Consider the following 16,392-nt stretch of genomic DNA (forward strand, 5'->3'; position numbering starts at 1 on the left):
CTGGGAGAGACACAGGGCATGTCCTCACTGGAGCCGTAGCTCTCACACACCAGGGGTGGGCTGAGGAGACTTATGGTGATGGCATAGGTCTCGCTTTCTTGCTTTGGAGAGATGAGCAGTCTGGGGCATCACTGGTAACTCTATTTGACGTACATCTGAATTAAAGTCACATTTGCTGGTGAAGATGCAAAAAGCCAAAGAAACAATGCCCGTGTAAATAAACTACTGAAAATCAGCATAGGCCAAGACACTGAGTTCTTTGTAACTCCAGTTATGTTTTTAAGCTATAGGAAAGTTTTTAAGTTCCATCTATAGGAAAGGTATCTATATGGGTTTCCTTGAAAATCTAGTCATGGGCACCTAATGAAATTGTTCTGGTGGTTTGATTTTTCACTCCCCTTGGCAAGTGTTGTTACTTGGCCGAGGCCATATTAAAAGGCTGGGTGGATTGATCCTCTGCAAGAAGACACTTGAAGGTTAAGCAACTTCAGATCTCAGGCTAATCCGGCTAGGCTAAGCCGCTGATGCTAATGTCTGCAGCCGGCATTCAGGCATTCCCTGGTGCGACAGCCTCCGCATGTTCTCCTTTTGGCCCTTACCTTTTCCTCCTAGAGCCACATTGGAGCTATGTGGCTCTTTGCCTGCCTGTGCCTTGTGTTTAGCTCCCTGGGAGGAGTGAACTGTACCTGCCCCTCTCAGTGCTCCTGTGAGTATCACGGCAGATATGACAGCTCAGGATCAAGGTACGCCTCTCTCTTTGCTACTAGGTATTCTGATTGTCCTGGAAAAAAAGGACCCAGACTGATCAGCCTAATTTTATGAGAGCAAATTATTTGTTAGAAATGAGGGGTAGTTTTACCTCGAGACTTGGTTCAGTTTTTATGAGCTGGTTACACACTGCCTCGTTATTTTTATCGTGGGCAATGTTTACCTCTCAGAAGCCTCACACCGGTCTCTGAAAATCCAAAAGCACTTTCTGTTCTTACAAAAATGTTTGTGATGCCTAGGTGCACACAATACCCTTCTCTGGAAAGCAGACCGTGTGTGGGGGTGGGGTGGGAGGGCAGGCTCATTACTGAAGGCGCAGAGATGAGGCTGGGTGGGAGCTGCGGGCTTGTTGATATTGCACCTGAGGATTACTAATGACGCGGTAGTAGGTGAACAAGCGTGAAGTTGGTGAGGTCAATTTATGAAAGTAAAGATGTTTGGAAAATACCACCTGGCACAGATGCTGTAGCAAAAACCTCATAGAGGTTGTTGCTTTAACATAGTAAAAATTATAATTTGTTTATGATGCACATGAGTCCTTTTACATGTAGGCAAATAAAAAACAGAACTCTCATTAGCCTAATATGGTAGACTCTGGGTTTTTGAGACTATTTACTAAAATAAATAAATAAATAAATAATGTATCTTGTGACTTTGCTATTGTGAAATAAACAGCGAGTCTCTGAAACAAAGTTTAATATAAGAATAAGGCAACTTTAATCAAATAATAATTAGGAATGAGGTATAGCTCCATGGTACAACACACATCTGACAGGTCTAAGGGCACACATCTGATATCCAGTATAGCAATAATGATGAAGATGATGAGATGATGATAATGCTGGTGGTGGTGGAGGTGGTGGTGGTGGTGGTGGTGACATGGTAATGGAGGTGATGGTTATGATGGTAGTGGTGATGATGGTGGTGGTGATAATGGTAGTGGTGGTGATGATGGTGGTGATGGTGGTGATGATGATGATGATATTGATGCTGATAATGATACAATTAATTACAAATGATACAATTAATTAATTAATTAATTAAATTTTATTCGTGAATGTTATTACTTAGCCAACTCTGGGACCCTTTTTGAGACATTCCCCGAAAAGTAAGATGCAATGACAACAGCACAGGTCAGCACCTGCTCTCCCAAAGATTTACAGCACTCGGTGACCAGGCCAAGGAACCTCTTAAAAACATTACCAGAATGACTTCCCCAGGGCGGCCCCATTATGGTGGGGCAAAAAAATCCGTGGGACATTATGTCTGATTAGACCTCTCAAAGGACTAGAGTTCAATACCTGTCATGTGTACACGAGGAAACAAAACTGCACAGGAGGGACAGGTGACTGAGTCGCCCTGGGTCTCAGCACCCCTGATGCAGTCACTGGGCCAATCCAGGTGCGGCTCCAGCTTCTCCCTGGGATAGCGCATGGAAATGCTTGCCCGAGAAATGGATGTAGCCATCCTTCTGGTTTGAAGTGACACTGAGGTCTGTGATAGAAGAGACAGTCCGAGGTTCCCCAGGGTCTTCTAAAGTAGCAGAAAGGACGTACTACAGGCAGGGACCCCCGTGGCCCCACCCTGCTTTCCTCCTGTGGACATCATGGCCTAGTTGTGTTAAAATCACGGCCTTGCTGGGAGGTGTTTACCAGATGGTCATTTTATTGTTACGAATCATAATTTGGACATTATTTTCTTTTCAAAATTGCTTATTCACATTGATCGATTCAGATGGGTGCGGTTTTGAGACTGGAACGAATCTGAGATTTGAGAAGCCTCATATTTAAACACACCCTCGGGACAGGTTCTTTTTCTAACTCTATTTTTTTCATGCTATCAAACAAGTTCAGAGAATGACTTGTTCAAGGACTGTCAAAAGGAATATATTTGGTTTCTGGTCTATTCCTTCGGCAAAAAGAAATACATTGACACCTGTCCTTGCCTCCATAAATGGTTCTCTTATAAAAGAATCAGTTTATTTTATTTTATTTTATTATTTTATTTTAACAATAGGCTCTCATGTAGTCTGGGATAGCTTGGAATTCCCTGTGCCTCAGGATACCTTGACCTCCTGTTGATCCTCCTGCCTCGGTCTCCTGACGTACATGCCTACAGGTGTGCACCATGCCTGGTTTATGCTGTGCTGACCAAGGGATCGCAACTAGGCAAACGCTTTATAATGGAGGTACATCCCACGCCCCAATTTATGGTTTTGAGTGGATTCTTTTAACATGGGTCAGTTTTTAAAGTGATTCACTTTAGTGTTGGAGAGAAGTGGGTTGGAAAGGTCGTTCCGTAGCATCCCACAGGCTGGATGGCAGGGAGACATCACCTACCATTGGTGGGCACAGATTGTTCCAGATGTTTAATCAATTGTTGGTAACAGCAGCAAATGCTGACGGAGAACTTTATGTGCCAGGAAGACGTAGAATTTTATTTCCATTTAAATCAATCATAAGATGACAATGTGGCAATGGGAGCGTGCGTCGGGTGAAGTTGCAGTCCCTGGCCACAGAGAAGGCTCAGCTTTCCTTATTCCGTTACCCAGTGTCTGCCTCTTTGATGACTAATAAAGAAATGGATGTGACTAGTGTTTCTGAAGCCCAGCATGAAAAACCTTTATAAATACCCATTAAATACCATGAAGTTGCTCATATTTGATCAATTTTAACTCTGAAAATGGCCATTTTGTGTGGTTCAGTCAAATGATTACCATATTATGATAACGGTGAGAAAGGAGATGGTGGTGGTGGTAATAATGACGGTGATGACATAATATTGACATTATTGATAAACAGGTTTTCCAGACTCAACGCATGTGTTAAAGCCAGTAGAAAATGAAAGAGATGCATGTTTCATATAAGGCTTTGTTTTAAAGTGAGTCACAGAGAATAGGTCTTGCTCTTGTGATGACAGGTCAGTGCTGTGTAACGACCTGGATATGAATGAAGTCCCGACAAACTTCCCTGTGGACACCGTGAAGCTTCGCATCGAGAAGGCCGAAGTCCGCAGGGTTCCCGCCGAGGCCTTCTACTACCTGGTGGAGCTGCAGTACCTGTGGCTGGCCTACAGCTCCGTGGCCATCCTGGACACCCGTAGCTTTTATAACCTGAAGCAGCTGCATGAGCTGCGTTTGGATGGGAATTCTCTGACCGCTTTCCCTTGGGTGTCTCTGCTAGACATGCCCCACCTGAAGACGCTGGACTTGCACAATAACAGAATAACCAGCGTGCCACACGAGGCGGTCAGATATCTGAGGAACCTTACCTGCTTGGATTTGTCAAGCAACAGACTGACCACGCTGCCACCAGATTTCCTGGACAGCTGGTCTCATGTAGCGGTGACACCTTCTAGAAGCCCGGACATTCCCCTGAGAAGAATTGTTCTTGGTAAGTTTGAAAGCTTGTTATGCATAGTTTTAAGTGTGTGTGTGTGTGTGTTTGTGTGTGTGTGAGAATCCAACCCAGGCTCTTGTACCTGCTAAGTATATAAGCATATATCCCCACTCCCTGAATTCAGTTAATCTATACCTACTTAGCTGTGTTTCCTGTAATATGTAATGGCTGTGCATGGGAGCGCACGGATGTGCGTGTGAGCCTGTAGAAAGCGTGAGGAGAAAGCTGCTCTCACTGTGAGAGAGTTTACCAGCCCACTTCACTCATATGATCCCACCAGTGTTCACACAGCTACTCCCTGCTCTGTTCCGTTTTCAGCCTCTTACTCAGTCCTTCAGGAGTGGACAGGGTACCAGGTTTCTATTAAATCTCTACAGAGGAGGTTCTAGGACAGCCAGAGACACCCTGTCTTGGAAAAAAAAAAAAGTTGGAGATTCCACATACGCCTGTTTTTCCGGTCTTGGGTCATACTTGTGGAAAGGACCATTTTATAATATTTACAGATAAAGACAGAAGGCACAGTCACGCCACTCGCCATGATGTGCTCACCTCACAGTGGGGCAGCTGGGGTAGCCATCTGGCCCCATGGGCTCAAGAGCCATGCCCTATCCCATTCCTCTGTGGTGTGGTGTGGAATGTATGCCCTCTTGGATGACCTTTTCAGATCGTGTCTTTGATTAAAAGAGAAGTAGGGACAAATTTTGAGTTTCTCTCTCTCTCTCTCTCTGATCTAGACGAGTAAAAACACCAACTTACAATATTTTAATGTATAGATAAATCCCCAAACTAGAGTCATGGAATTCATGTTTAAAATGACAATGCAGGGAGATTTCCAGATCTTTACACAGGCACATATGTAAGGACATCTACTGTTTAACCTCAGAGGGAAAACCTAATAGTTGGAGAGGATACCAAATGTTTATTCACTGTTTTGTTTTGTTTTTTATTGACACTCAAATTTACTCAGTTGTAAACATAGTTAGTGGAATTTTCCCGAAGTGCCTGCCCAAGTGTTTTCACAGAATTCTCCAAAGGCATTAATTTAGTTCAACAACCATTTCCCAGTATCTATGGATATACCCTGACTTCTTGCCAGGTCACAACAGCCTGGGGCGTGGATCTATAATTATCACCTGTTCTTTTATAGCCAGGAAGGAGGCAGAATCAAGTCTCAAATTTGTCATTCATCTCCAAAGACATTATTTGTCTTTTATAAGTATTTTTTAATTGAGAGACTGACACATACTTTGTACATTGTGAAATGCAAGATCTGAAGCATATGATTTGGTAAATTCTTACAAAAGCATGCCCTTGAAAATGATACCTTCATCAAGATGAAGAATATTCCATCACTTAAAATGGCTGTGATTTTGATCTCTCATGCCAGAGACGCTGTCATATTGAGGAGCCACTACGTGGATTTACATCCCCTGATCCAGCATGCTACAGGAATGGTGTGTCCTGTGACACAGGCTGGTGCCTGGCTTCTGTCACTCAGCAAGCATGTTTTAAAGCTGACCCATCCCTGTCACCCATCAGTGGTGCTTTATTGAAGAACTAAACTGTATGAGCCAGCTGTTGAGCCGTTCTCCAATTGGGCACCTTCACTCTTTCCAGTTTTGGGGCTCTTATAAACTTAAATATTCTCATACGAATTTAAGTACTCTCACAAAATGGCTTTATGTGGTGTATATTTTTATTTCTATTGCATAAGTTCCTAAGGTCAACATTGCTATGTCAAAGAATGGCTGAGTGTGTAAGTTTTAAAGAAACTGTTCATTTTCCAAAGCAGGTACGTAGCACTATGCCTTGCCCTGGCCCTGTGTGTCCTCCTGAATACTTCATGATGTCGACCCTTTGTTTTGGCTCTTCCAGGGAATCAAGTAGCTGAGTCATTTTGCTTTGCCTTAGTGACTAATGTTGTCACCAGGTTGCCGTTTCTTTCCCCAGCCATTTGTACGTAATCCTCCACGGAACTATCTGTCCGCGTCTTTTGCCTGTTCTTAAGGGTCATTTTCCATTGGTCTTTTCTACTCGATAGCTCTTTAATCAATTATGTAAATTACAAATACTTTAATTCTGGCCGACCCATTCATTTCTATTTAGTATTTGGTAAGAAATATTTAAAATTTGATGGCATGTGACTTATTATTAGTTTACTCTTAGAGCTTCCTGGGAACCATTTAATAAATATCTCCGCACCACAAGATTACAGAGAGACTCCGTCTCTATAGACGGAGTCTTTACATTGAGATTTTAGCACTATGTCCTTGTCTTCCCTGCTTAGGACTGTGACTCACCTCAGAAGAGTCTGTCTGCACAAGGGCAAAGCAGGACATCATTTGTCCAAGAGGCTCACCTTTCCCATCGCACACCACAGTCTCCACAAAGCTAAACGAGGTCTCACCCTTGCTTTGCAGGGTTACGGTTTGCATAATAGGCTTTGTACAGGGATCTGTTTCTGACTTTCCGAATGCACACAGAAATAGCCAGTCTACTTCAACTATTCTGATGCATGAGCAATACAGAGTTTGTCTCTGAGAAGGGATAAAGCAGCACCCAGTGGCCCCATCCACGAACAGTAATTAATGCGAATTACTCTGACGGAGACTTGTGTATCCCCTTCAAAGAATTCGAGTAATAGTTTAACCTTAGTGACTTCTTGTCCCTTTGTCCCCTAGAGGAAAAACACCAAGTGAACGAATGGACTCCGTCAGTTCTCATGTAACTTAAAATCTGCACCTTTGACCGTAGATATTTCAAGATTGAAACAAATGGGTTTTATGTTTTGGGGGATTAAAAAAAAACTTTCCTCTTGGTTTATATAACTTTTATATGTAACTGGTAGGGTTGATTTTTAATTTCTTTCATAGCTGACACATTTTAATGATCGCTTTAAAGTTTGAGTGGAACTGTTAATGTTCTAATTCTTGAGTGCTTCCCTGTGAAGATGTTTGTACTCCAGACAGCTGCCGTCACTCTCGCTCTCGCAGTTTTACTTACAGTTTACTCGTAGTTTTACTTTACCCTTAGAGCCACTGCCCAATGGTGGGGATGTTTTTAGGTGACAAGAGATGAAATGTGCTAGAAGGCTTATTAGATTAGGAGGCTAAAGAAATGCGGGGTTAGTCAGGACTCTAAGAGACTTAAGAAATCAAAGAGGTAATCTCTTTGTGCTTTAGCTTCCTCTGGTGTGGAATCAGAAAAACAAAACAAAAAAAAAAAACAAAACAAAAAAACCAATCACCATCTTCCCAAGGTGGCAAAAGGCTGAGCTTGGTGTGAGTCACAGGTAGCCTGCCAATCACTTTAAGATCCGGACACTTGAGTTCAAATCCTGCCGGCCCTGTTGTGTTACCTTAGACTTCCTTGCTTTAGAAGAAGGATCACTCCGCTGTTACCTGCTTCATGGTGTTGTGAGAACCCAGGGCGGTTTAGTGTTCATATCCAGTAGTTTCTTGTGTCCCACTTTCCGAATGCCTTCGAGCACAGCTGAGGAGCGATGCGCCCGTTTATTCTGCACTATTTCGGTGAAGATTTTTGTTAAAGAAAAGTCTTTGGATGTTAGAGATAAGACTCCTCCCAGAGCAAAAGTCAGGTGCTCTTCCAGTCACTTCCAGTATAACTAAGATAATTATTTCCCCCACGGCTGTGATTTTCAGTCCTACTCTGGTCAAAGATCCATGCAACCGCGGCAGGCTGGCTTGTCAGGGCTGAGGTTTCTCACGGCTTGGTTCTCAGTGCGAAAATCAGTAAAACCCTGGGCAAACTCATCTTGAATTGGGGCAAAATGTTGGTGTTTTTATAATACTTGACAAAGGCAGTATTTGCCACATGGGAAAGTGTTAGTGAAAAAAACCCCAAAACATCCAGCATTACCAATCAAGGAATTTTCAAAGGAAAGTATTGGGCACACATTAACTGTTATAGAAAATGGTGACTTTGATCTGTTGGGCTAGCTTGAACAGAGGACACTTCAAAGTCCACCTCCAACATGGCCACACCCACTCCAATAAGGCCACACCTCCTAATAGTGCCACTTCCTATAGGTCAGGCATTCAAACACATGAGTCTATGGGGACTGTTTCTATTCAAACCACCACATTTCCCCTCCCCTTCTCCCTCACGTCTTCCCTTCCATCATTCCTCATACTGGGAGTTGAACTTGGAGTGGCAAGCATGGTGGGCAGCTAGGCAAGGCTTTTCCATCGCTAGGGCTGCATCTTAAGTTCTTTGGTTTCTTTTGTTGTTGTTGTTGTTGTTGTTTTGTTTTGTTTTGTTTTGTTTTTTGTTTTGACACAGGGTTTCTCTGTATAGCCCTAACTGTCTACTCTCACTCTGTAGAGCAGGCTGGCCTCAAACTCAGAAATCCGCCTGCCTCTGCTGCCCAAGTGCAGGGATTAAAGGCGTGCAGAATAACTACCTGGCAGTTCTTTGGTTTCTTAATGTTAGTCATTCTAATGGCAGTGAGATGAAATATCAATTTCAATCTGCATTTCTGTGACGACTAAAGGCATTACATGTTTTTGTATGTTTATTGACCATTTACACTTCTTTGAAAAGTGTCTGTTCACATCATTTGCTGGTTCATTTGTCAGATTATCTGTGCTTGTATTGTTTAATTCTTTGAGTTCTTCATGAGTTCTGGTTTTTAGTTCCATCTTGGGTAAGTGGTTGGGGAAGATTTTCTCTCATTCTGTTAGTTGGTTGACTGTTGGTAATTGCTTCCTGGGCTGTGCAGTCTAATTTGATGCAATCCGTTTGCCAGTTCTTGCTATTATGTTTTGAAGGGTTGGAATCTTGACATGCCTGCATCTTGACATTTCCTTTTGTAGCTTCATCATTTCAGGTCTTATATGAAAGTTGTCAGATCTGTTCTCAGATGATATTTGTACTGCTAATGCAGAAGGATAATTTAGAACAGTGCTTCTCAGCCTTCCTACAGTTCTCAGCCTTTAATACAGTTCTTCATGTTGTGATGACCCCCAACGATAAAATTATTTTTGCTTCTAAGTAATAACTGTAAATGTGTTTGGAGATAGAGTTTGTCAAAGGGGTCATGGGCCACATGTTGAGGACCACTGCTTTAGGTTTTTCTGGTTTACCAAATCATAATATTTAATTTTTTTCTAAATCTCCTTTCTTCTAGCTAAGTGTATTCTTTCCTGTCTCTCATGTGCATGGATTTCTTTTCTCCTATTATATGGTTAGGATTCATTCAGATGCCTTCTGCAGTATTGCTGTGGTTGTAAACTGTGTTTGTGTTTAACTTGGAGGGTCTATTCATTCATCAGTCTTATGTGACAGCTTTGCTGGGTACCATGACTAGGTTGGGGGGACATCTGCTCTTAGAATTTGGAGTATATTACCCCATGATTGCCATGCTCTGTCCTGAGAGGCCTGCTGCTTTTACTTTAAATCTAGTGAATCACTTAACCAATATTTATTAAAACTAATTCATTAATTAGAGACAGGGTCTCACTGTTTAGCCCTGGCTGGCATCGAACTTGCTATATAGACCAGGCTGAGTTCTGGAATTGAAAGTGTATACTGCCACACCTGACTCAAGGCATTTTTATGGATAGACACTTTTCATACCTCAACTGATAGATAAAAAATGTTACAGCTCAGGCATTCAACCATACCATTCTATATCGGACTGGTGGTAATTGATTGTAGCGATTAATTTGCTGATTAACCTTAAATTTCCTACAATCTGTGATTATTATTGTTATTTTATAGACTGACAAAATGTTATTTCTGGAAAGAGAGAGAGCTCTGGAGATTTCTCAGTTTTCTCCTCTTACAGACGAGGAAGTAGCAGCTCAGAAGGCTGCTCCACCCTTCTGAGCTTCCCAGCCCTGTTTAGAACCCACACATAGTAGGGCTGGTGAAGATGCCATTTCCTCCCTATCTCCATTCATTTTCCATAGTTAAACCTGCCCTTAGTATGTCCAACCAGCTAATATTTACAGCAGTGATTGACTTCCTAACCATCTAGGAATGAAGTGAGGTTGAAACTCGATTGTATTTATTTGCTGTTACAGTTTAACCTCTGCCAATGGCACGAAAGTATGGATTAAAGAAGAGAGAATCTGTGTATACCAATGACATTTCTGTGTTATTTATTGCTTATTCATAATTCAAAACTTTGACTATATCAACAAGGGGTTTATTATGTTTAGGAAGGATGGTTAAAGTTTACAGATATTTCATATCACAAATCATTCTTTGTCAGGTACTTTACATGGATGAATAAATTAACATTTATGTAAATGGAAGAGTGGCCAACCTTATATTTACATTCTGAGAGAGGTTGTTGCATCTATCTAATGTTGTAGAGCTTTCTAGAACTGGAATTTCAGCCTAGATATTAGGTTTCATACACAAATGTATTTATTAAATATAAGAAAGAAAAACAAAAAAGAGTAAACCAAGAATTCTGCTTATGATATATAACCAGGTGGAGGAGCCAATATGCAGAGGAAAAGAGTACAAATTAGCATTAGTTAGAGAACCAGTCATAGATTCACAGGATTTAATGTCAGAGGAAAGGATTCAAGGTTACTCATAGGAGAAAAACAAACTTCTCAAATAAGAGATTAAAAAGTAACCAGTCCTGGCAGGAAAATGAGCCCCCGGGACCTGCAGAAGAGAAAATATATGCCCTTCAAACAGGCAGTTCTGCGTCCAGCACTGTTAGAATTCTTTAAATCACAGTTCTCCATTTTCTTCTCAGCTTCGATCCCAGACCATCAGCAAAAGCTGTAACCACAAACCTCCAGGGCCAGCCCTTGTCTAAAGCTTTTGGGGAAGCTGTTGGTTAGAGGACAGCATCTCTAGAGAGAACCACCTTGGGTCCCTCCAAGACGTTCCGAGTCTTGCCGTGGGTTGTTTTGCTCTAAATGCCTTTCTTAGTCTGGTAATTTTGATGAGACTGGGAATGAGCCCAACATCTTTGGTTCTTTTACCCTGGATGGTTCTTCAGTGCAGCCTTCGTCAGCTTTGGTGTTAGGTGCAGTATAACCTTGAGCAGAGAGTCTTTGCTACATAAGCACACGTTCGAGCCTTCACACTCACCGCAGTCAGCAATGCCACTAACCTTTCTACCACTCCGCGAGGATCTGTCTTTTCCTCTCTGGGAACTGTAAATCACTTCCTTTCAGCTCTCAGTGACAAGATCCTTAGGGTCAAATGAAGTCAGCTCACAATCCCCGAAGCTGAGGTAGATACTGAAGGTACTCACAGAGGGGAACCTTCAGCCCATGTGTCCCCTGCTGCTGCAGGTCCTTCTGTGCTGAGACTCAGGCACATCGCCTTGGTGGCTACCACACGTGACCTCCACGCAAAGTCGCTTTTTGGACTTATCTCCTGCTATTGCTGGTGTTTCCACAAGCCTCATTTTATTCTAATTTGTCTTCCAGTTACACAAACCCATGACACCTACCAGGCTGTGCTAGGCAGCTGTCCTCATCCTGTGATGGGCTGGAAGGTATCTGAGTACTGCAGGACTGTGTGTCTCTATCCCGTAGTCATGGCGGTCTGTGGTACCTGGGTTCAATGACCAGGAGAGAGGGGTCATGTATATATGATTATGAATATGAATATGAGTATGTATGTGTATATGTATATGATGTATATGTGTGTATATATGTATGCATATGTGTGAGTATATATACATATGTTTACATATATATGTATACATATATACACATTGACTAACTATGTGATGTTGGCCAAGGTTCTAACCCCTCTGTGCTTCAGCCTCTTCACTTCTAAAATGGAAATAATAATAACAATACCGCCTTCCTCACAGGATTGTTGAAATTAAATGAGAATATTAGCTCTACTTAAATCGCCCCACTGGCAACAGTGAGCATTCCTTGCCACCCACCAAAATGCTCTGGATTCTCCAATGAAAGACCCCCACACACACACACATGCATGTGCACACACACATACACATGCACGAGTGCACATGTGCTCAGCCTTCTATTTTAATATTCCTTTAAACAGCTCAATGGTTGGGCCACTCTCAAACTTCCACAGAGCTAACACTTCCCCTCCAATACTCCTGAATCATTACTTACTAAAATCTATGTTCCATCTTTGCTACCAGACCCAGGCCAGGGAGAGGCCCCTGGGGCTGTGCCCCCTTGCCCCCCACCCCACGCTCTTACATGGCTGAGTCTCTGTCTTGTGCAGCTCTCAAGGCTCTATCTGATCCCTTCCTGGCATAGGGATTCTGAATCCTCTTCTTCCCATGGTTCCCTTGTCCAGGAAATCTAAAGTCCCGCCTCTGTCTCCTTGCCCAGCCACTGGTCACCAGCTGGGGTCAGGGACCCTCAGTGTCTCACATGTAGATGTGTGAATTCCTGTGTAATTTGGGAACCCATTTAACATAATATAAGCAATAACCCAAGCCCGCAACAAGTATATAGAGTGGAGGAAGTACTAGGTTCAAGTATTGGCAACTAGAAGGGATTCACCCATTGAGATCGCTGACTTTTGGCATGCCGGTGATTGTATTTCTCCCTCCCAGAACTTCATTTATGAGAGAGATACTGTGGCAACCTTTTGTCACAAGACAAGCTGTACTGCAAGTTTACTTCTCAGGATGATCCTTACTGTCCATTTTTCTTCCTGTGCTTAGGTCTACAGGACAACCCTTGGTTCTGTGACTGTCACATTTCCAAAGTGATTGAGTTGTCGAAAGTCGCCGACCACACCGTTGTACTTCTCGATCCTCTGATGGTCTGCAGCGAGCCCGAGAGCTTCCAAGGAATCTTGTTTCAGCGGGTGGAGCTGGAAAAGTGTCTGAAGCCATCGGTGATGATGTCGGCTACCAAAATCACATCTGCTCTGGGCAGTAATGTTCTGCTGAGATGTGATGCCAAGGGTTACCCTACCCCACAGCTGATATGGACCAGATCAGACAGCTCGCCAGTTAACTATACAGGTATAGTCAGTATTCAGACATGAAATATGTTTACAAAGATCTGGCCTGCAAATTTAAATGGCTAGTTAATTCCTATGACACCCAGATCATTGGATGCAAGGACGTGGGTTATAGTCATGTTTTTGTTTTCAGTGGTGGTAATGGAGCCCAGGGCCTTCCTATTCATGCTAGGCAAGTATTCTCGCACAAAGTTCCACCTTTAGTTACCAATTCAAGTGAACTTTTGTTTCAATGCTTGGAACAAAACCCAGGACTTTTTGTATTATATTCCTAGTTCTAGGGGCACAAAGGATTTCAACAGTGCATTTTATTGATTAATATTTCTCACTTTATATAAATACCTAGAAAATGATTAGATAATCAAATCATTTTCTTTCCTCAGGTAAAAATTTCATGTGAAGTAAATACATGATTGCCGCTAAGACTTTTGTCTTGTTCTGTTATCTTGGATACAGTCATTTTAAAGTGTAAAACCTAAGAAATATGTTCAAAGTCTTTCATACAATTTTGAACAACTATTTAAATACTAAACTACACAGAGAGTTTACAATGGGGCAGAAATACTTTTAGAAATATTAATTATCTAGATTTTTTTAAAGCCTGGAAAGATCAAGCCCAGGCGTTGGCCCACTTAAGCAAAGATATCCTAATAACTAGAAGGATATAGTTTAGGGACTCTTCAAAATAAAATCAAAATTGAGGTTTAAAAATTACATTTGAGCCGGGTGGTGGTGGTACACGCCTGTAATCCCAGCACTCTGGGAGGCAGAGGCAGGAGGATTTCTGAGTTCGAGGCCAGCCTGGTCTACAGAGTGAGTTTCAGGACAGCTAGGGCTATACAGAGAAACCCTGTCTTCAAAAAACCAAATCCAAAAAAAAAAAAAAAAACAAAACAAAACAAAATTACATTTGATAGGATAAAGAAGTTAATGCCTTATATTCCTATAGATTGCTGGCAGGCGATCCACAGTTTAAACTCCCGAAGATTAAGTTCACGCCTGGGCTGCTGGCACCCTGCTTTCTGTAATACTATTCTTTAGGAACCTTCTGTCTTGATTTCAGATAAAAAACAATTTTTAATGTTCAGTAAAGAAATACAGCAATTTTCTGCATAATTTATATGTTACTCTGTAAACAAGGGTGCTTATAATTTTCTAATTTATCTGAGTTTAATATGGGATGAGTGATTTAGCATGAAAGTCCTAACTCCTCTTTGCCAGAAAATGAATTTTGATCCCTCTAGGTATGGCCAAAGATGCATTTAATTGCAGCAAAAAAAAATTTTTTTTTGAGAAAGAGTTAAGTAAGTCTTAACTATAAAATAAACATTTTATAGATTCACAATCAAAACTGAAAGGGAACTTTTTTTTCCCTGCTCCACTCACTCAGGCCAGATTTATTTCATATATATGCAGGTATGTAGGCACACTGTCACTGTCTTCAGACACAGCAGGAGAGAGCATCAGATCCCATTACAGATGGTTGTGAGCCACCATGCGGTCGCTGGGAATTGAACTCATGACCTCTGGAAGAGCAGTCAGTGCTCTTAACCAGCCCCGAAAGGGAGCTTTTAAGATTAGTTTTTCTCATCCTCTTGTTCAACAAACAGAAGCATGGGTCTGTCTGCACATACCAGTCACCTTGTACACAACTGCATGCCGCTTAGGAGACAAAAGTTTACTATGGCCCGGATCTCCTGATTTCCACCCCCCACCCCCCACCCCCACCCCCGACACACACTTTTAAACACTTATTTCTCAAACAGACAGACTCTACAGCACTTGGCAGGTCCTAGACTTCCTAAGTGCATTTGTTTTCTTCTAGTAATTCAGGAGTCTCCAGGAGAAGGAGTCCGATGGTCCATCCTAAGCTTGACCGGCATCTCCTACAAGGACTCTGGGGATTACAGATGTAAAGCCAAAAATCTGGCAGGGACGTCGGAAGCTGTGGTTACTGTGACAGTTGTTGGTGTTGTCACGACCACCCTATCACCAGATACTTCAGAAAGAAGCCCCGGAGAGCACCCTGAACAGCAGCATCCCCAGCCGGGATTAGAAAGATCAACACCTCCATCTAAATCCTGGTTATCACCGGAACTCTCTTCCCCTTCTCCCTACCCCAGCCCCTCAGCTGCTCTCACTACCTCTACGTCGCCCCCTCCTCCCTCTTCCTCGCCTCCCATCTTCTCAGCTGCTTTTGCAACCACCAGTGTGAAAACCAGCATCTCAGGAAGCACCATCAGGACTAGCCACCAGATACCCCTGCTCCACCGCGGTGGGAAAAGCAATGCGAAGATAGAGAAGAACGGCAGGAAGTTTCCTCCGCTCAGTGCAAGTAAGAAAGAAGAATTGGCCTTGTTGGATCAGGCGGCGCCAACGGAAACAAATGTCACTATCAGAGACCTCAGGGTGGCCCGAGAAACCGGCGGGAGTGTGACTCTGACTTGGAACAGCAGCAGCAGCAGCAGCAGCAGCAGCAGCAGCACACAGGAGTCCGCTGTGACTGTGCTGTATTCTAAGTACGGTGAGAAGGATCTGTTGCTAGTGAATGCAGACTATGGCAAGAACCAGGCAACCATAAATGGCCTGGAGCCCGGCAGTCAGTACGTGGCATGTGTCTGTCCAAAAGGAGTGGGTCCCCGGGAGGATCTGTGTATCACCTTTTCTACCAACAGAGTAGAGGGGCGTGACTCCCAGTGGTCACTGCTCATCGTGGTGACCAGTACCGCCTGTGTGATAGTCGTACCCCTAATTTGTTTCTTATTATATAAAGTCTGCAAACTGCAATGTACATCAGACCCTTTCTGGGAAGATGATTTGTCAAAGGAGACGTACATCCAATTTGAGACGCTGTCGCCCAGGTCACTGAGTCTAGGGGAGCTCTGGACACGGAGGCACAAAGACGATGGGGAGAAGTTGCTGCTATGCTCCAGGTCAAGTGTGGACTCTCAGATGAATCTTAAGAGCGATGGCTGTAGACCTGAGTATTATGGCTGAGGTTTTGCAGGCGAGATGAACATAAACAAAGAAACGCAGGAGCTAAGGCTACCGTAGATCCTCTTTTGGGTGGCTTTTGGACAGACTTCCATGTGATCTGTGAGAACCACACATGGGATATGTTTTTTGATTTATTTAAAAATTTTTAGTTGAGAAACATCTCAACTAAAACAACAAATGGTCCCGATTTTTATTACATGGATGACGTCTGTATAAATAATTTTCCAGTGGAATTTAAGATACTTGTAATAATTTTAGGGAAATCCAGTTC

General features: G+C 42.8%; 1 protein-coding gene across 1 annotated transcript; it reads left to right on the forward strand.

Annotated features, from left to right (window-relative positions):
- Positions 1–627: 627 nt before the first annotated feature.
- Positions 628–16,121, forward strand: Lrit3 (leucine rich repeat, Ig-like and transmembrane domains 3). The gene is made up of 4 exons (XM_052178501.1): positions 628–743; positions 3,688–4,160; positions 12,820–13,125; positions 14,950–16,121. The coding sequence occupies exons 1-4, from the start codon at positions 628–630 to the stop codon at positions 16,119–16,121; spliced, it is 2,067 nt and encodes a 688-aa protein (XP_052034461.1).
- The last annotated feature ends 271 nt before the right edge of the window (positions 16,122–16,392 follow it).

This window comes from Apodemus sylvaticus, chromosome 4 (genome assembly GCF_947179515.1).
Source record: "Apodemus sylvaticus chromosome 4, mApoSyl1.1, whole genome shotgun sequence".
Lineage (NCBI taxonomy): Eukaryota > Metazoa > Chordata > Mammalia > Rodentia > Muridae > Apodemus > Apodemus sylvaticus.

Excerpts from the sequence above, each read along its gene's own strand:
- Lrit3 (XM_052178501.1), top strand. The coding sequence starts at position 628 with ATGTGGCTCTTTGCCTGCCTGTGCCTTGTGTTTAGCTCCCTGGGAGGA. Across the intron at positions 744-3,687 it reads TATGACAGCTCAGGATCAAG|GTCAGTGCTGTGTAACGACC; the intron begins GTACGCCTCTCT and ends TTGTGATGACAG. Across the intron at positions 13,126-14,949 it reads CTCGCCAGTTAACTATACAG|TAATTCAGGAGTCTCCAGGA; the intron begins GTATAGTCAGTA and ends GTTTTCTTCTAG.